The sequence below is a fragment of the Taudactylus pleione genome, unplaced genomic scaffold, assembly GCF_031769625.1.
Source record: "Taudactylus pleione unplaced genomic scaffold, aTauple2 ptg000041l, whole genome shotgun sequence".
Lineage (NCBI taxonomy): Eukaryota > Metazoa > Chordata > Amphibia > Anura > Myobatrachidae > Taudactylus > Taudactylus pleione.
Genome location: NW_028284443.1, coordinates 66398204 through 66418182, shown reverse-complemented (window position 1 = coordinate 66418182; position 19979 = coordinate 66398204). Strand labels below are relative to the sequence as shown.

Here is a 19979-nt window from a genome sequence, read left to right as displayed (position 1 = left end):
AATTTATGCACGCCCAAGCAATGTCGTTGAAACGTGCTGGCACACCTGCATTTCACCGACCCCCATCACCACCCACAAACGACGCCTCCTGTCAATCGCTGTGCAATGGGTCTGCTTAGTCACTGCTATCGCAGTCCCGAATGCAACAATCGGCCGATTGCGTGCGTATTAGCAACTGCGATCCTTGCTGAATCAGGCCCAGCTAACCACACTGTGAGATGATTATGTGATCAGATCTGTTCATTTAATGATTTGAGGTGACATGATCTGCCTGGTGTTCCTGAGTATCCAAACTGCAGCTTTCATAGTATGCTGCTTTAATACTTTTATATTAGCATGCTTTATGGAAGAGTACGATAACCCCTTAGGGATATCCTCATCTGAGATAGACTGTATTTCAACATCTATGCTTAGCCATTCTCTATGATGACCCTTTTGTGCAGTCTCTATGCAGTATGTAAGTTTACCACCTTGATATTTTTTTGAACATGACAATATAACTTTCTTTATCCAATTATTTTAACATTTTAGATAGAACTGCTTCCATAACTGCTGTAAAAGTTGATTGTAACATTAAAGGCTGAGAAACTGGTAAAAAATGTTTATCTTCTAGGTCGATGACCTAACACCTCTGCTTCAGTCTTTGTTTTGTGTCTTTGTTTTTCATGCTAAGCACGGCCAAATTAGAGAGTCTAGAAGTCTGTTTGATGAAATATTCCTCAGCCCTTCAGAGGTATGGAACAATTTCAGACTTTAATATCCATGTGTTTCATGCTGAGATATGAACTTTTTTCCTGTTTCCCTCTGTTATTAAGATCTTGGGTGATAAATTGTCTTCTATACATTGCTACATGGTAATGCTGTACTTTGTCATGCTACTGTTTTATAATATATTCCGTATTCTTCCTTTAGTTTAGTCAGATATATGAGCTATACAGTGAGTTGGTAAATCACAAATTTTAAAAGATTACCCCAACAACACATCTTTTAATATGAATTCTCAGGATGGTAAAAAAAAAAACCCTGATATGTGAAACAGATTTGTTTTTACTTTCACACAGTAAAGAAGTTGTGTTGTGCTCAAATAGCACACTAATGTATATTTATACATAATAGTGCTTATATTACATTTTAAGGACAATCTCAGTTTTTTCATAATGACTTGATTACAATCCCCCCTCTGTCCCTGCCAAAATAAAAGAATTCTGACAGCTAGTGCCTCTTGACAGATTTTTGGATATCTGTTCTTGAAACCATTATGATTTGACAGGCATTTCATGTCTGTCTCATATTTTAGTTTAAAGATGAGTGGAACCTAAAGAAGAGACTACCAGCCCCACCTTGTAACCCACTTAAACAAGTGAGAACAAAGTAATTAACATGGTTGGGATTCAGTAAGGTATGGTTCAGTTCCCAATATATTGAACTGAATACAAGAGTCTCAAAACCTTCATTATTAATTATGAAACATTATTAAGAAATACAATCATATAGTTTGTTGAGTGCATATTGAGAAAAACATTCCTTTTCAGGGTCCATAGGGATTACCATGGGGAAATGTGGTCGGAGTGATCCAGGCACCAAACCGTTAATCTTTTAGCTCCCAGGATGCCTCGTGTCATCTTCCACATATACCTCACCCCTGGCCACAGGCATTCAGTTTTTTGTTTGGTGTGGCAGGATTAGTTGCATCTTCAAACAGAGGGACTGCTTAGCAGTCCCAAGCTTTATATTATATTTTTCTTCAGAGCAAGCAGCACTAGGTGTCTTAATGGATGTCCGGTGTTGCTGCTCCATCTTCTTCCGCCGGTGCCGCAACACCAGTAACCGAACTGGTGATTTCGACGGGCACCAGCAGAGCTCAGCTAGCGGCGATGCTGGAACCCAGAACTGCGGCCGGGAACACGGAAATGCTGGTAAGCACTGGCAGAAAACCGTGTGAGGCAGTCTGTACCTCCAGCATTGGAGACCCGCCAGAGGTCGCTGTAGTGGGGCAATAGGTGTTTCCACTCCCCCACTAAGACCACCGGGGCATATCTGTCTGGTGCCGGGGATGGTAGTAGCAGTCGCTACTGGATACCAGCGCACTCGGCGGTTAATGCAGCATAGGGGAGGTAGGCTCTTCCCGGCAGCCCCTCCCCAGCCCAGACAGCGATCCATCCAAAGTTTTCCCACGTCTGGATCGCTCCTCCTACCCTCCTTTTGTATATGAGATGCCCATCGACCACTTGTCAGTCTCTGATGAAGCTGCTAGTCTCCGGAGGTTTTTTTTGTCTAGTCTCCCAGTTTTTGTGGTTCAGCACGGAAGGGGTGGTTATTCCAATCTTTTTTTGATTCAGAAACCAAATGGGTCTCATCGCCCTATTCTAAATCTGAAAACCCTCAACAAGTTAATCTGTGTACCCAAGTTCCGTATGGATACTCTTCGGTCAATTGTTCTGGCAATGGAACCTAGGGATTTTATGGCTTCCCTGGACATTCAGGATGCGTATCTGCATGTGCCTATTACGCCATCCCTCCAACGGTTTCTACTGTTTGCTGTTCTGCAGCAACATTATCAATTTCAGGCACTGCCCTTTGGTCTGTCAACGGCCCCTGATGGTCTTCACCAATAATGGCAGTTATGATGGCCCATCTTAGGCATCAGGGAGTCAGAATACTGCCATACTTGGATGTCCTCTTGATATTGGCATAGTCTCCAGCTGTTTTACAACACCATCTCCAACTGTCCACTGCCTGCCTAAAGACGCACGGCTGGATCATCAGTTGGAAGAAGTCCTCAATTTCTCCAATACATTGGATGGTACATCTGGGGGCACTGCTGGATTCTCAGACACAAAGGGTGTTTCTGCCAGGGGTCAAGATTTCGGCCCTATTATTGCGAGTGCGCAAATTGCTCTGCAATCTAAGGGTATCCATTCGATCAGCGTTGCAGGTCAATGGTATCCACCTTCAACAAGGTGGAATATGCCCAGTTCCACTACAGGCCTCTGCAACAATTGATTCTGTCCTGGTGGAACAGGCATTAACATATAATACGATCCCAGAGGATCCTTCTCACTCCGGAGGTTCGGCTTTCTCTCTCATGGTGGCTACAAAAGTCTCATCTGGACAAGGGTCGCCCCTTTTGGATTCCAAATGGGGTGCTCCTTACCACGGACGCCAGGGAAGATGGACAACTCGGGAAAGTCACCTGCCCATAAACATCCTGGACCTTCATGCAGTATACAAAGCTCTCATTCTGGCACAGGACCTCCTCCAAGGCAGGCCGGTTCAGCTCCAGTCTGACAACGCGACAACAGTAGCCTATCTCAATTATCAGAGAGGCACGTAAAGTCAGACAGCCATGATGGAAGTGGCAAACATTCTGATCTGGGCAGAATGTCCTCTTTTGGCTATCTCGGCAATATTAATCCCGGGAGTGCTCAACTGGGAAGCGGACTTCCTAAGTCGTCAGGACATACACGCCAGAGAGTGGGCTCTCCACCCGAGAGTCTTTCAACTCCTGGTGAACAAATGGGGCCTACCAGACGTAAACCTCATTGTCTCACGTGACAACTACAAGGTCCCCAGGTGCGGGTCCAGGACCAGAGATCCCTCAGCCGCCTTCATGAATGCGCTGGCAGTGAGGTGGGACTTCAAGCAGGCGTACGTCTTTGCTCCAATTTTCCCTCCTCCCAAGGGTCTTTAGGAAATTCAAGCGGGAAGGCTGCACAGTAATACTGGTACCTCCTGCTTGGCCCAGGCGCCATTGGTTCACTGACCTACGGAGTCTATCCATAGAAAATCTGTTTCCTCTTCATCTATGGCCGGATCTGTTAGCACAGGGTCCCTGTTTACCTCCGGACCTACCTCATCTGTCTTTCATGGCGTGGCTCTTGAGTCTTCCATATTAAGAGTCAAAGGTTTCACCAGCTCTGTGATTCAGGTGATGCTTAGGGCACGAAAGCCTTCCTCTGCTCGCATCTATATCAGAGTTTGGGACTCCTTTGGTCAATAGTGTTCCCACAGAGAGTATGACCCTAAGGTTTTTAGGGTTTCCCTGGTGCTTGCTTTTCTCCAGGCTGGGTTAGACCTTGGTCTCCGCCTGGTTACCCTGAGAGTACAAGTTTCTGCGCTGTCAGTTTGGTACCAGCAAAGGATTGCTTCTCTGGCGGCTGTTAAAACTTTTTTTCAGGGTGGTGGTATACTTTCTCATTACACCATCTGCCCAACATTGGAGCTTCTACCTACGGGTCTCCTCACCGCTAGGTATTTACCAGCGGTTGCCATTTAACAGTGACGTGTGACTTGATGTTATGCTATATTTTGGACATCACTCACTAGTACATCTTCTGGAGTGAGACAGTTTCTCATTTTGAACAGCAGCTGCTACATTCTCATCACTTTCATCCATTAGTATATCATGTGGATGTGTTATACATAATACCCTACTACAGATTACAGCTTATGCAGAGTGTTTATTCTTTGTATTTCTCCTCTTGTATTTTTGCTTATATATACTGCTTAATTATTTCTTTTTAATAAATGTTTTAAACCATATGTATTACCTATGGTGAATTTGTGTGCATAGCGCCGTTTCACCTAATTACATATCTTCTTGTGGTCACCGGCGCTTTTTGTGTCGTTTGGGAGTGGTGGCATCATTCCCAGGTGGTTGGCAGCTGTCCACACATTTTAATATACGTATATTGTACAGAGGTATACTCCCCCTTGGCGCTTGGTGCTTTTTTCTTTTTGATTTAACTGTTTGGTGCCTGGATCACTCCAACCACATTTCCCCATGGTCATCCCTGTGGACCCTATGGATCTCAAAGGTAAGTCTACCATAACTCTTATTTTCCTTCTTATATTTTCATCAAGCATAGCCCAGATCAATAAGAAAACAATCCCTGTCAAAACAACCCACTGGCTCACTACAATCAATCAGGAGTTATCAAAGCTTTGACTCTCCCCAGACTAATTTTGGCCGACTTGATACAGCAAGAGATTATCATACCCACCTCCAGCCTAGTTATTACACCTATTTTTGTAATTAAAAAGGAGGGGATGGACACTTTTGTCCATGGCCTAATAGCATTAATAATGTTGCCATGCCATCTGTTCTGATCTGTCCCAAATCCAGCTATTAGTTTGTGTAAAATACCACCACATGCCATTGACTGCTTTTTTTTTTTACCTTCAGCTAGCCCATACATTTTTGCCTATATGGGTGATTCCCTGTGTGACGCAAGGGTACTTACATACATACATTCAAGTACATAATCTGTTTCAATACCACAATTTTTTTTCTGGTGTCCAAGTCTTAAATTCTCAGTTGGTAGAAAATATACAACAGACAAAATTTCACTACAGTAATGGTGCGTACACACTGGGCGATAAAGCGGACGACTGAACGATAATGATATCGTTATCGTTCAGTCGTCCACTCTATCGTCCATTTTTAACCCCAAAAAGATGAACGATGACGACGATGCGCGATCCCGCGGGTCGTTCGTCGTCATCGTTCATCGGGCTGACATGCAGGGCAACCTGACGATCTGCCCGATGCGGCCGACCGTTTACCGGGAAATATCGCATCGGACGGGCATGCTGGACAATCCGGCATGCCCGACCGAGCAATATTTAACCCTCGGTCGCCCCCCCACACGCTACAATTATCGGGGCGATCCGCCAATATCAGTAGCGTGTATGGCCAGCATAAGTATTTAAGACTTGAACACCAGGAAAAAAAATTGTAGTATAGAAAGTTCACGTACTTGAATGTCCGATGCATCACACAGGGTATCACCCTTCTGTATCAATGTCAATAACACTTATGGACTTGCCTCCCAAAGGCTTAGCCCTATGCTGCCAACTTCATTCCTAAATCAAACTCTTCACTGATTCCAGATGTAGACTATCTATTATGTTCCCCAAACGCTGAAACATCCAAACATGACAAAAAGTACAATATCTTTATTAGTCAATCGGCAGTAACCGAATGGAGACATGGTTAAGCTTTTAAGTTGTTGTTCAGACCAACACAAGAATGTGATCAAAATGATTTTGACCATGGAATAAATGCTGATGCCTGATAGGGTGGTTTCACTACCTGATCTCCTGGGGTTTCTACGCACAATAGTCACTAGAGTTTGCAGAGAATGGAGTGCCAAGCAAAAAAACATCAAGTGATCAGCAATTCTGTGGGCTAAAACACCTCAACAACGAGAGGGGTCAGAGTGGAATACCAGACTGTTTAAAGCTGATAGGAAGGAAGCAGCTTTGAAATATGTTTTACAACAATGGTATTCCGAAGAGCATCTCTGAATACAGCATGCCGAACCTTTAAGTGGATGGGCTACAGCACCAGAAGTCTACAGGTTTCTGCTTTTGTCAGATAAAATATAATAAAAGAGGCTTGTCTGCTTGTTGCATGATCACCAGTGGTCCTAAGCTGGATACACACATATACAATAGTCAGGCCGTTCTTTCGATTTTGACCCTTCATGCGAAATAGGAAGAGTGTGTATGTACCTCCGATCATGTTTTGGCAGAAGAAAACTGATCGCATCTAATTTGCAGTTTAATATTCATCCAATTTGAACGCACAAAATTGGACCAAAAGTGCAGTGTATATGCACCTACCACCTCTGTGGGTGGTACAATCATTTTCTCTTGATATTTTGGCAGTCAGAGATCGAAGGCCATCAGTATGATTATACAGATGTGTGTATATGTATATATATATATATATATATATATATATATATATATATATATATATATATAAATGACACACATATCTCCACTATCCGGCACTCTGTAGGAATATACAGCAACTGCGCCGGGTGCCTTTCCACAGCAGGACCGCAAAGCAGGGTTACTGAAATATAACATCCCAAAGGAGGCACTCCAGATGAATAAAAGACACTTACTACGGCACTTTATGCCATAGTAAGTGTCTCTCTTATTTATCTGGAGTGCTTCCTTTGGGGTGTGTGTGTGTGAATATATCTATCTATCTCCGACGTCTTCTGAGCATTGTGTTCTTTGCTGCTGCTCGTCAGCAGGGATTCAAAATCATAAATTCAGTGGACACTTAAATAGGCAAAATGATACCAGACAATTAGTGCTCAAATTGTATTCACCTGGACAGACACATCACCGCAACTCCACTTGATCCTGCACGCCATCTCCATGGTGTCGCAACGCTAGTGACGTCAACTCGCTGCACCGTCCAGGCAAGCCGCCTGACCACCCCCCCACCTTTTACCATGGCAATCCAAAAACCTTTGCCTACAAAACAGACAAATGAAACCGTTACAAATGACATAATAAAAAAGTATTAAAACAGGTACAAATAGTGATCCTCCGCTACTATCTTTCACTACATCAGCGCTATCAATTGTCATTATACAAAGGAATCAAGCAACAATGAAATACAAACTACTTTTTAGCTTAGCATTCTAAAGCAAATACACCATTATTCAATATCAAAAGGAACCAACAAAGTGAACAGTTTAATATCTTACTATACAATATAAGAAACATTTATAAATGACACTGGAGCCCCAAAGTCTCATTTATATCCCTATGCACTAATGTATCCAGCCTATATATCCATTGGCACTCCAGTTGTAGTAATTGTTTGATCTGTTCCCACCCCTGATGTTGTTGGGGATATGGTCTATAAGTCTAGACCAAATATCAGCCACTCCGTGCTCTGGTCCAATGTAATGGCTGCCCTGATAGCTGAGTGATGGAGCGCCATATGCTCTTTAAACTACCTTTCTGTCTTGCACACATAGTGCAAGACAGAAGGTAAATGACAAATGTAGTGCTACAAGTTACTGCATGTTTAATTGAAAATGTCCTACCTCAGGTACCCCCCAGCATAACCGATCTACAGGTAATACAGCCCAAACAACAATGATTTCCATTTTTTGGGGTTAAAAAATGTGCCGGTTTGTTTTTTTGTTTACGTTTGGCTACATCTAGTTTTACTAGCTTATCCTTTTAGATTACAACCTCTACTACAGTGGTTCTCAAACTCTGTCCTCAGGACCCCAAACAATGCATGTTTTCTAGGTCTCCTCACAGAATCACAAGTGAAATAATTAGCTCCACCTGTGGATCTTTTAAAATGTGTCAGTGAGTAATGAATACACCGACCTGCAAATAGTGAGCTGTGTGGGGTCCTGAGGACTAAGTTTGAGAACCACTGCTCTAGTATAACAGGACATAACCCTTGAATTATATACCCCATCAGAATTAATGACTGGCCAAAGGTGTTTAATGATTTTGGTTCTCTGTTGGCTATTGTGGTATGCCCCTAGTAGTAGTATGTCTCCTGTTTCTTGCTTAATAATTGCAGATCCCTATTCCCTAGGGATCTGCAAAACCCTCTGTTTAATCTTTTCTAGCTCTTTCTTCTCATACCCCCTAGCAACAAACTTATCCACCATAGCTGCCATCTTTGTGTTTAAGTTCTTCAGGGTCACCGGTGATACCCCTCACTCTCAAAAACAGAGTAAGGTAGCACACGCCGTAAAGGATGGAAGTTGTCCTGTTTAAGAATGTTGTTCCTATCTGTTTCTTTAACATACAAAGCCATACTCAAATTACTGCCACTGAAGGTGCCTACACACTAGACGATATCTTACGCGATTCGTACGATTTCGATGCATTGGAACGACAAATCGTGTAAAATATGTCCAAATCGTGAGTGTCCACTCACTATCGCGATGCGCATACCCGCTGGTCGTAGATCACATCTTCAGATCTTGCCTGCTCAGTGGCGGGCTGGGTCGGGGGGGGCAGGGTGCCATGTGCCCCCCGGGCCGCAGCGTCAGGCGGGCCGCGGGCAGTCTGTGTCACTGTGACAAAGACTACACCGCGTGTGTAGCGCTGACCGGACGGAGTTCAGTCAGCGCTACACAGCACAAACACACAGCCGCCGGCACTGGCTGCTGTGTGTTTGCTTTAGCAGCTGATGAGAGTCAGACAGACTCTGATCGGCTGCTGCTCCCACTGCCAGAGCCGGACGGAGGAGCTGATCTCGGCGGCGGGACCAGGAGCAGGAGCGGGTGTCAGGTAAGTGTTTTTTTTTTTTAATTTATATTATGTGTGTCTACTGCGGGGGGTCTGGCACTATAAGGAGGAGACCACTACTGGGGGCACTACAAGGGGGGGGACTACTACTACTGGGGATGCTACAAGGGGGGGGGAGTACTACTACTGGGGGCACTACAAGGGGGGGCTACTACTACTGGGGGCACTACAAGAGGGGGGACTACTACTACTGGGGGCACTACAAGGGGGGGACTACTACTACTGGGGGCACTACAAGGGGGGGGACTACTACTACTGGGGGCACTACAAGGGGGGGGACTACTACTACTGGGGGCACTACAAGGGGGGGACTACTACTACTACTGGGGGCACTACAAGGGGGGGACTACTACTGGGGGCACTACAAGGGGGCGGGACTACTACTACTGGGGGCACTACAAGGGGGCGGGACTACTACTACTGGGGGCACTACAAGGGGGGGACTACTACTACTGGGGGCACTACAAGGGGGGGGACTACTACTGGGGGCACTACAAGGGGGGGGACTACAACTGGGGGCACTACAAGGGGGGGGGGACTACTACTGGGGGCACTACAAGGGGGGGGGGACTACTACTACTGGGGGCACTACAAGGGGGGACTACTACTACTGGGGGCACTACAAGGGGGGGACTACTACTACTGGGGGCACTACAAGGGGGGGACTACTACTACTGGGGGCACTACAAGGGGGGGGACTACTACTACTGGGGGCACTACAAGGGGGGGACTACTACTACTACTGGGGGCACTACAAGGGGGGGACTACTACTACTGGGGGCACTACAAGGGGGGGGACTACTACTACTGGGGGCACTACAAGGGGGGGGGACTACTACTACTGGGGGCACTACAAGGGGGGGGACTACTACTGGGGGCACTACAAGGGGGGGGCTACTACTACTACTGGGGGCACTACAAGGGGGGGGGCTACTACTACTACTGGGGGCACTACAAGGGGGGGGCTACTACTACTACTGGGGGCACTACAAGGGGGGGGACTACTACTACTGGGGGCACTACAAGGGGGGGGACTACTACTGGGGGCACTACAAGGGGGGGGACTACTACTACTGGGGGCACTACAAGGGGGGGGACTACTACTACTGGGGGCACTACAAGGGGGGGGGACTAATACTGGGAGGGACTACTACTAGGGGCGAGGGGTCTACTACTAGGGGCACTGCATAGGGGGGAGGGGACTACTACTAGGGGCGAGGGGACTACTACTAGGGGCACTGCATAGGGGGGAGAGGACTACTACTAGGGGCACTGCATAGGGGGGAGGGGACTACTACTAGGGGCACTACATATGGGGGAGGGGACTACCACTGGGGGGCACTGCATCGAGGGACCACTGCTGGGGGCTCTATATAAAGGGCAATAGTGGGGGTACTGCATAGGGGAAGACTACAACTGGGGCCACTATTTAAGGGGCACTGCATAAGGGTTACCACTACTGGGGGCACTGTATAAGGGGCTTACTACTGGGGGCACAAGGGGCACTGCATAGGGGGAATCACTACTGGGGGCACTACTCGAGGCCTGCATAAGGGTGTCCTCTCCTGAGGGGGGGGCGCCGTAGCACGCACGTTCTTTTGGGCACCCTGGCTACACGCTACTCCTCTGCCAGGGCCGCCTGCATGCATTTGCCCCAAGTTGCCAGCCAGCCCCTGTGCCTGCTGCAGGTAAGATTTGCCAATCTCATACACGATTTGGTGCAGTAGATAGATGTTGTGCAAGATAGGTCTTTAGTCAGATTGGACGCTTATTAGCACCATTTTGTGTCCTGGAGGGCATGGGAGCTGCCGGGGAGAGTTCAAGGGAAATTGCTCACGATATCTCACCGTGAGCACTTTGTCTAGTGTGTAGGCACCTTTACTGTAATTTTAACATCATGAAAATGCACCTGTATTAGTAGTAATAATGTAAGTAAATTTCACCCTATGATCCTGCGCATTACGATCATCCAATAACTTTTTTTCATTCATTTTCTGTGCCTGTCCACATGATTAATAAATTGTCTATGAAACTATAATAAAGCAAAATATTGCCAGCAATACCAGGATTAAGATAGAACAATTGCTGTTCCACCATGTTCATATATCCACATTGGACCCCATCGCACACCGTGTCTTCTGCAAATTGAATTGGTTATTGTACAGGAAATAATTCCTTGTCAAAACCAGAAAAAAAATAAAAAATTACATCCTTCTTTTCTGGAGGGGATCAAGAGAACCACTCGATCATTTTTGTACACTAATACTCCAATGACCTAGATCTCAAATTTACTTTTCACATTGACAGGAATATGTGCAATTTTTTAGATTTAACCTTATATATTGAAGATAACCATCTGCACACTAAATGCTACCATATACCCACTGACACGAACCGTTTTATCTACAAGGACTGCGGACACCTGGATAGGTGGCTAAATGGAGTTCCAAAAGGCCAATTTGTACGTGTCAAGGGGAATTGTAGTAATCCAACTATCTGTACAGAACAAATGGGACGTATGGGAGATAATTTCTTGGCACGGGGATACGATAAGAAATTGATCGATCATATGAATCAGGAGGTACATGATATGAATAGAGACTCATTATTAGTACCAAAGAAGAAGAGTATCCCGATGATTAACAAATGGTCCTTTATAACTAAATATGGGAGCCACCACAAGGAAATAGAAAAAGTTTTTAAACACCATTGGCACATTTTAAGAAAAGATACAGTTTTAAAAGCTAATCTCCCTGAGAAACCCCTTTTTATTTACCGTGAAGCCGACAACCTATAGAACATGTTAGTACGGAGAGATTTGGATACCAAATTAGCAATCATATACGTACAAAGAGGTTTCATCGCTGTGGTTTCTGCAGTATGTGTCTCAATGTTCCCAGCCCCAGTCAACAATCACAGAGTTTACAGTAAAGGGCAGAACATTCAAAATATCGGACTTTATAACATAAAGGTCATACCACCAATGTCATCTACTTAATTCAATGCTCCTGTGGACTATTTTATGTAGGATTTACCTCAAGGTCTCTAAAAAACCCAAATGGGAGAGCACATATGGAACATAAAAAAGGGATTGGAGACCCATTCCATGTCTGAGCACTTTAAGAAGAACCATAAGTGCTCACCAGGAGAGATCACTAGATTTATTGGACTACAACACATTAAACAAACGTGGAAAGATAGAGACGTGGAAACCAAATTGGCGAAGAATGAGATGAAGTGGATCTTGAACCTTAAAACTTTGTTACCAGATGGACTCAATAAGGACTTTGAATTGAGGTGGTTAATTTAGCATAACAACCTCACATACTGTTATATACTCTGCATATATATATTTTAGTCCATTACGTTGTATATGTTGTTTTAGTTTTTTTTTTTTTTAACTACTCTTAACATAGTTCAAATTGGTCTGGATCATCTTTTATAGCGGACATATTTATTATATAGAGGAGAATTTTATGGGAAAAAAAATTATATATAATATACGCATATCCAGGGACTGGCACTCCAAATAACAAAGTATAGCTGCTGCCGCTGCCTTCACGAAAACCATGTACCATGCAGAAGGTGCGGCACTCCAGGCATAATTCAAAGGAATCACAGCGTGGCCAGTTGCATCAACGTTTCAGTTTTACTAAACTTTTTTCAAGATACAAAAAAGTACAAAGACATACCTTTTATATACCACTGCTGCACCACTAGTGAAAACTCAACTGCCGAGTCCGGGACCACTCACCCGGTCTCCTGCTGATGACTTCATCTCGCTAAGGCGCCGTCATCGTGTCACCATCACCCAGGGAGGGACTGGGGCTGTATTTCAGCCCTGGCAGTCCGCCCTGCACTTGCGTGTGAAGGGGCGATGTGGTTAAATTCAGGGGGGGGGTGCCGCGAGTCACGGGGGCTGGCCTCACGGCACGCCCCCAGCACAGCAGACGCCGGCACATCCATGCCTCCACCCCTTCCGTGTCCTTGATATTTACACTGATTCCGGATGTCTTGGGGCGGAGGGTGGGGAACTCTTAATTTCACCCTCCTCGGGCCGGTCCATAGGCCATCGGTCCTTCTGGCATATGCCAGAAGTGCCCGATGGCCAGTCCGGCCCTGCCGTCACCAAGCTTACACAACAAACACACAAAGTAAATACACAGAGATTTTAATAACATTTACCTATATGTGGAACCTTGGTTGGAGGGATTTGGGGAGAATAATACAGCCTGGACGTGCCTTAGGGTGACAACTTCCGTTTTTTTTCGGCAAAACCGGAAGTACACATCGATGCCCGGTCCTGCGGATCCGGGCATATACTAGCCCACCTACGCCCCCTATAGAAGTTTTTACCAATCCAGGGAGGCACCAGGCTCTATCTAGCGCCACAGTAGCTTAGGAGCTCCTTAAAGCTCTGGACCATCTCACCAGTTATGAATTGGAAGTGGCGGTTTGCGTCACTTCCGGTTTCGGCACTATTAACACAGGGACACAAGGCACGTCCCCTTTTAGGGTATATAAACCCTGGACTTTTCTACAGTCTGCACCAACCGTCTGAGGAAGAGCACTAGATGCTCGAAATGCATCAAGGACCGCAGACTGTAGCTGCAAATAAGGGACCTACACCTGCTGCCAACACCGTGTGTGAGACACTGGACAAAGGGCCTGATTCAGACCCGGTCGCAATCGCTGAACGCTCGCAACCGGGGCGATGGTGGCCCAGAGCATATGCCAAAGACCCGGATAGCGACGGGCAATCCGTCGCTCCGGGTCTCGTACCAAAGGGGGCGTGCTGTCAATGTTGAGTGACAGCACACCCCCTTTGGTGGGTGGGCCAGGGGAGTGGCTGCCCAAACGGAGGCGTTCCCATGTGAACGCCTCCGTTTGGGGGCGGCCCCAATGACATCACGAGTGATGTCAGTGGGAGAGATTTCGGCTCTGTTAGAGCCGAAATCTCTCTGGGGCTTGCGGCAACGAGACCCTACCACAAGGGTTTCGTCGCAAGCCCGATGGTCTCGATGGTTTTGACCATTGCGACCATCTTCCTGGCAGCTCGCTATAGCTGTGGTGTATGAACAGTTACAAATGGCGATATACACTTTGTTTGTGCTTTGCTTTTGTATAACATAATTTAATTATGAATATATTTTAATCAATTTAAATGCCCGCCTTGTTGAGCTGTCAAGCACGGCACATCGGGCAGACTATTGGTAACTGTGTATACACTTAACAATCGTCAGACAGGTCGGTGGGTCGGCCTAGTGTGTACCCAGCTTTACATCACCCTGAGAGATACACTATGTATATAAAGATAAGCAGTTTTTATCTAACTTTTGTACATAGTTTGCACTTCGTTTTTAAAATATAACTTGTTAAAAAGGAATGGCCTTTTTTTTTTTTCTGAGTAAAGATGACTGATGTCACTAAAAGTTACTTAAGGAGGACCAAAAGTTTAAAAGATAAGTAACTATTTGTCTTTTTTCTGATACAGAGTGTGAAATGTACTAAATAAAATCTAATAAAATACTACTTCCTTAGCACACTTGGGAAAGCACAGGGGTTACCTTAAAACACCAAATAAATAATATGATCCGAAAAGTCTGGTGTGTAAAACCTATGGCGCTAATCCATATAACATAGTAATGGTAAGAAGGTAGAAATTAATAAATCAACAAGAGGAGCAAGTAAATAGATAAATAAGATAAAACAGATTACATTAATCTTTTGAGTGTCAGTTGTCGTCAAACTCCAAATACATGAAAAATAGAAGAGAAAGACAGGAACATAGCGTAATCTTGCATAAAAAAAAGTGACAATTTATTCGGTCCACATTTGACCATACATAAACATACATCAGCAGTTAAAATTTTAGAACATATAATTAGCATACACATGCATAAAATAAACCAGCAAATAGAGGCCTATGAGCCTGCGTACCAGATAGTGGTAGAATTTCAGCGTTGTATGCACTGTAGACAATCCGGATTTTGGCCCTGATACAGATCCGGTCTTTTTTTTTTTTGTTAGACAGTCAATAGGTCGACAGGGTCAAAAGGTCAACATGAAAATGGTCGACACATGATTTATTTAAAAAAAAATTAGGGTTAGGTACTTACCGGAGGGTTAGAGTTAGGCCCTAGAAGGGACTGTTAGGTTTAGGCACCAGGAGGGAGGGTTAGGGTGAAGATTAGGGTTAGAAAAAAAAAAAAAGTGTTGACAATTACACGTTGACCTTTTGACCCTGTCGACAATTTGTACCTTCGACCTTCTTACACGTGGTCCTTTAGCATGTTGACCTTTTGTCCCTGTCGACCTATTGACTGTCTAGCATCTGGTGTCTATCTAGACATTGTCTACCTCTTTCAATCCACATCCAGATCTTCTTGGAAATTATTGTTAAGTAATCAGGTGTGTGAGCTCACAGCTCTTCCACATTCCTCATTTACAAAACAATACCACCTTGCACTTTACGAAAGTAATGCATATGATCAGATCACCCTTCTGGCTTCTTCGCTCCAATCATTTTATATTATGGGTGCTGATTCTGATTTGGAATCAATGTTGCAGTATTTGAGAGCTACCACGGAAGCCAGATTTACTACCTTATGCTAATGCAAGATTCCGTTCATCTAATGCGAGGATCTGTACATCTGAAGCGCGAAGCCATGCCACCCACTGATGTTACGCATACTTGCCTACTTACCACTCCCGGATCATTGTAGAGTCTCCCAGTACCTCGTAAAGTTAATTAAAACTCCCGAATTCCCCTGCCCCGCCACAGTGCTTTCACGCTACTGTCACAGGATGCCGGCTTACATGGGATGGAATAACCTGTATGTAAAGCACACACCCGTTAGCTGCAGCTGCTGCTGGCGGCCACCGGGGGACAGCATATAATAATGGTGTCCAGTAATTTAGGACTCCTCGGGGTATATTTACTAGAGTGAAAGTTTTTAGAAATGGAGATGTTGCCATAGCAACCAATCAGATTGTACCTGACATTTAATTAGCACCTTCTAGAAGATAATGGCTAGAATCTGATTGGTTGCTATGGTCAACATCTCCACTTCTAAAAACTCTCACTTTAGTAAATATATCCTAGTGTTAATTGTAGGTCTGGGGCTGGAACTTAAAAAGAACACTGCTTGCGCCACAAAAGGGTGTGTGGCTAAAGGGGCGTGTCCTTAAGAGGCAACCCCTTTTCGTCACTTTTGGGGGTGTGCCCTGCACTTACGGACATGCTCCCCTCACTGTGACTAGATGCCGTGCGCATACACATACCATCTATTCACTAGCGGTGACCACTTCACCTCAATATTCACGGCACCCAGAAGACTGTTTCAGCAGGGTCCCGGCAGGTAGGGCAGGGCAGGGCGCATTTTGTTGTTTTCAAATTCGACAGGGCATAACACCCTGCTAAAACAGACTAGTGGGAAGATTAGACTTTGACAACATGACTAATCTAGTACTAATCCTGCTTTCTGCTTCTTGACACTGGGCTATGGTAGATGCTGTGCTACAGGTACAGTATCACTATTGTGTGTATGCCCGACACAATGGTTATGGAGGGTGCATGCTGGGCACTGTGTGGGTATGCATGTGTATGCTGAGCACTGTGTGGGTATGGGAAGGTGTATTCTGTAATATATGGGCATGTTGGGGGTGTATGCTGGGCACTGTATAGAGCACTGTGTAGATATGTGGGTGAATGCTCAACACTGTATGGGGAGGGTGTATGTTGGGCCCTGTGTGAGTATGGGCGGTGTATGCTAAACACTGTATTGGTATTGGGGTGTTTGCTGAGCACTGTATGGGTATGTGGGGGATGCATGCTGAGCACTGTGAGGGTATGGTGGGTGTATACTGGGCTTTGTGTGTGTGTGTATGGAGGGTTGTATGCTGGGCACTGTATGGGTATGTGGGGGGTGGATATGGAGGGTGTATGCTGGGCACTGTGTGAGTGTGGGTATGGGGGATGTGTACTGGACAATGTGAGGGGTGTATGCTGTGCACTATGTTGGTATGAGGGGTGTATGCTGGGCACTGAGTGGGTATGGGGGGTGTATGTGGGGGGTGTATGCTTTACCACAGTGTGGGTATGGAAGGGTACATGCTGGGCACTGTGTGGGCATGGGGTTGTGCGTATGCTGGGCACTGTGTGGGAATGAGGGCTGCATGCTGGACACTGTATGGGTAAGGGGCATATTTTCCTACCCCCCTGCAGGACATTCCTGGTTCAGGGCAGGACACACTCCTGAGTGGCAATAGATACACCCATAGGTGGAGTTAGACACACCTTTGGGCAGAGTATGATGCACCCCCTCAACTCCAACTATAATCTCCCTGAAACTAATTTTCAAAAGCAGGCAAGTCTGATGTTGTGCCAACCGCAGCGAGAGTCATTAGTACTGGCACTTGTTAGGTGCAAGAGATCCGTCAGGGAAGGGCTTCCCTTCTCTGCGTGTATGACTCTGAATCGGATTAAACTTTAGATGCACGACCTTAACACTCCCACAACTCTGGATAATTCCTAGCGCTTGCATTGTCGCTGCCCGGTTGACATATCCTCCCAAGTTGCGTCTGACTCAGAATAGGACGAAGCAAAAAATGCGTGACGTTGCATGTATGAATGTGCTGTATGGTAAAAATTGTCTTTTGCGTCTGGCTGATTCTGAGACGAGCGGATCTTTGCACAAATTGTTATGATTGTAGTACATTCATAGTCTCTGCTCATACCTAAGCATAAAAGGGAATTGTAGTTTCCGATTATAATGCTCTCAGTAGGGGCGTAGAGAGCTCGGGGGAGGCCCAGGTGAAGGAGGCGTGGCCACGCCCCCTTGAGTTATTTAAAAAAAAAAAACACTTTTGCAGTGGCGCTGAGGAGGGGGTCGCTGTGAGCCCGGCGCAAAGACAGAGGGTTATGGATTGATAGATGTACAGTAAAAAGGTAGACAATGTCTATATAGACACCCGATGTTAGACGGACAATAGGTCGACACACTAAATGTAAGAAGGTCGACAGGGTCAGTGTCGACATGCATATGGTCGACATGAAATTGGTCAACACGTGTTTTTGTTATCTAACCCTAATTTTCACTCTAACCCTCCCTCCTGGTGCCTAACCCTAAACCTAACCCTAAAAAGAAAAAACAACCTTTTGACCATGTCGACCTTCTTACATGGCTACCTTTTAGTGTGTCAACCTTTTGTCCCTGTCGACCTATTGCCTGTCTAACATCTGGTGTCTAGACATTGTCTACCTTTTTACTGCAGATCTATAGATTGGATACCAGAGAAACAAGGAAGAAAAAATGAAATGCCTAAAGTGGTTCACTGGGGTATCTAAAATATAACTTTTATTGTTAATTTATTTAATATTGTCCATAAGACAGATTGAACAGCGAAAGATTAAAACAATTAAAGAGTGAAAAAAGTAGTGAATTCAGTGAGTTAAAATATATGCAATGCCCCTATACTTCCACATAATCATATGTTGAATCAAGGCTATTATGTATAGTATAGCGCTTATCCTATATTAGACATGCCCAATTTGTTGAACATAGAAGTCTATTACTTGCTGTTATTTTCTCAGCAAGCATGCACACACGTCTCATCCACTATGATTAGCAGTTGTAAGTGCCGATCATAAGTGGGTGCTGTGATTTCCACCAAACCATATAAATCTATTCTTACACAGATAAGTATAATTAGTAATTGGTGGGTAGTGCTTTGTAATTGCTTATATGATTACAGCAATCAAAACCAATGATCCTATATATCAGGCCTGGCCAACCTGTGGCTCTCCAGCTGTTGTGAAACTACAAGTCCCAGCATGCCCTGCAACAGTTTTAGCATTCCCTAATAGCAAAACTGTAGCAGGGCATGCTGGGACTTGTAGTTTCACAACAGCTGGAGAGCCACAGGTTGGCCAGACCTGCTATATGTGTTTGAATAAATGATTTAGTGTCTCTCCTGTGTTGTTTTTGTTTATCCCAAATTGTAAACATTCATATATTAAACTTATCATACTTAATGTAACACTGATTTTATATGGGCTAAAACTTAGTCCTCATAAAGATGCTCACGGGAAATATATATGCAAATTTATTACACAGCGTGATTTCTAATCTCCCTGCTTCTCAGGCAGTTATTGACAAACCCTCCCGATTGTCTAAGAAGCAAAGGAGATTGTTGGAGAAAAAATCCATTTAATGGGATACATGATATTTCCAATCCATGCTATAGATGATAGACTGAGGATGCCTTGTCAGGAGTAAATCCCTGATCATTTATCTATTAGATAAACTTGAATGGACTCTAATACTTAGTACTATAGGATGGTCATGTGGTTTTGAGTATTTTGTTTTTTTTAAATCTAAATATATCCAGTAGACAATTCTGATACTAACATCAAAACTTGATAGAGGGATTATGATTAATAAAATCACTGACAGATACTGTCTTTTCCTTTATCATAAAGCTAACATAAACATCGCCCTCTGAGATCGATTGCTTTAGCCTGACAGTCATCACGCAGATTGGAGAACGATTGAGGACTCCTTGAATACCTCGTCACTAGCCTTAACATCACCTCTAGTCAAGGAGGGCGGTACTTAGTGACGTGGCGAGATATGATAGGTGGATTGGGACTGATTGACATCCCGCTTACCAATGATACACTCGTGGGTATATAAGGCAGTTCCGGTAAGCGGCTCGGCTTACCTTGATAAAGCTTCTAAGCTAAACACTGCGTCGGTCCGCGACGCACCCTGTTACTGCTCACTATGATCTAAATTAAAAGAAATCTCTCTGTTGCACCCTAATTATTATTGTTATAATTTATTTGTATGGCGCCACAAGTGTTCCGCAGCGCCTTACAAAGT

General features: G+C 44.8%; 1 protein-coding gene across 3 annotated transcripts in view; it reads left to right on the top strand.

The window, feature by feature from the left end:
• NDFIP2 (Nedd4 family interacting protein 2) overlaps positions 1 to 19979 on the top strand; it is a 345019-nt gene that overhangs the window by 70143 nt on the left and 254897 nt on the right. For 2 of the 3 annotated variants that reach the window (XR_015872919.1, XM_088459031.1), the window contains exon 4: positions 674 to 733. The exons of the other annotated variant lie outside the window; for it this stretch is intronic. Coding sequence is in view for 1 of the 2 variants with exons in the window: in XM_088459031.1 (XP_088315157.1) it covers positions 674 to 733 (60 nt within the window). In the remaining variant the exon portion in view is untranslated. The remainder of the gene's footprint in view (positions 1 to 673; positions 734 to 19979) is intronic. 3 annotated transcript variants of the gene reach the window in all.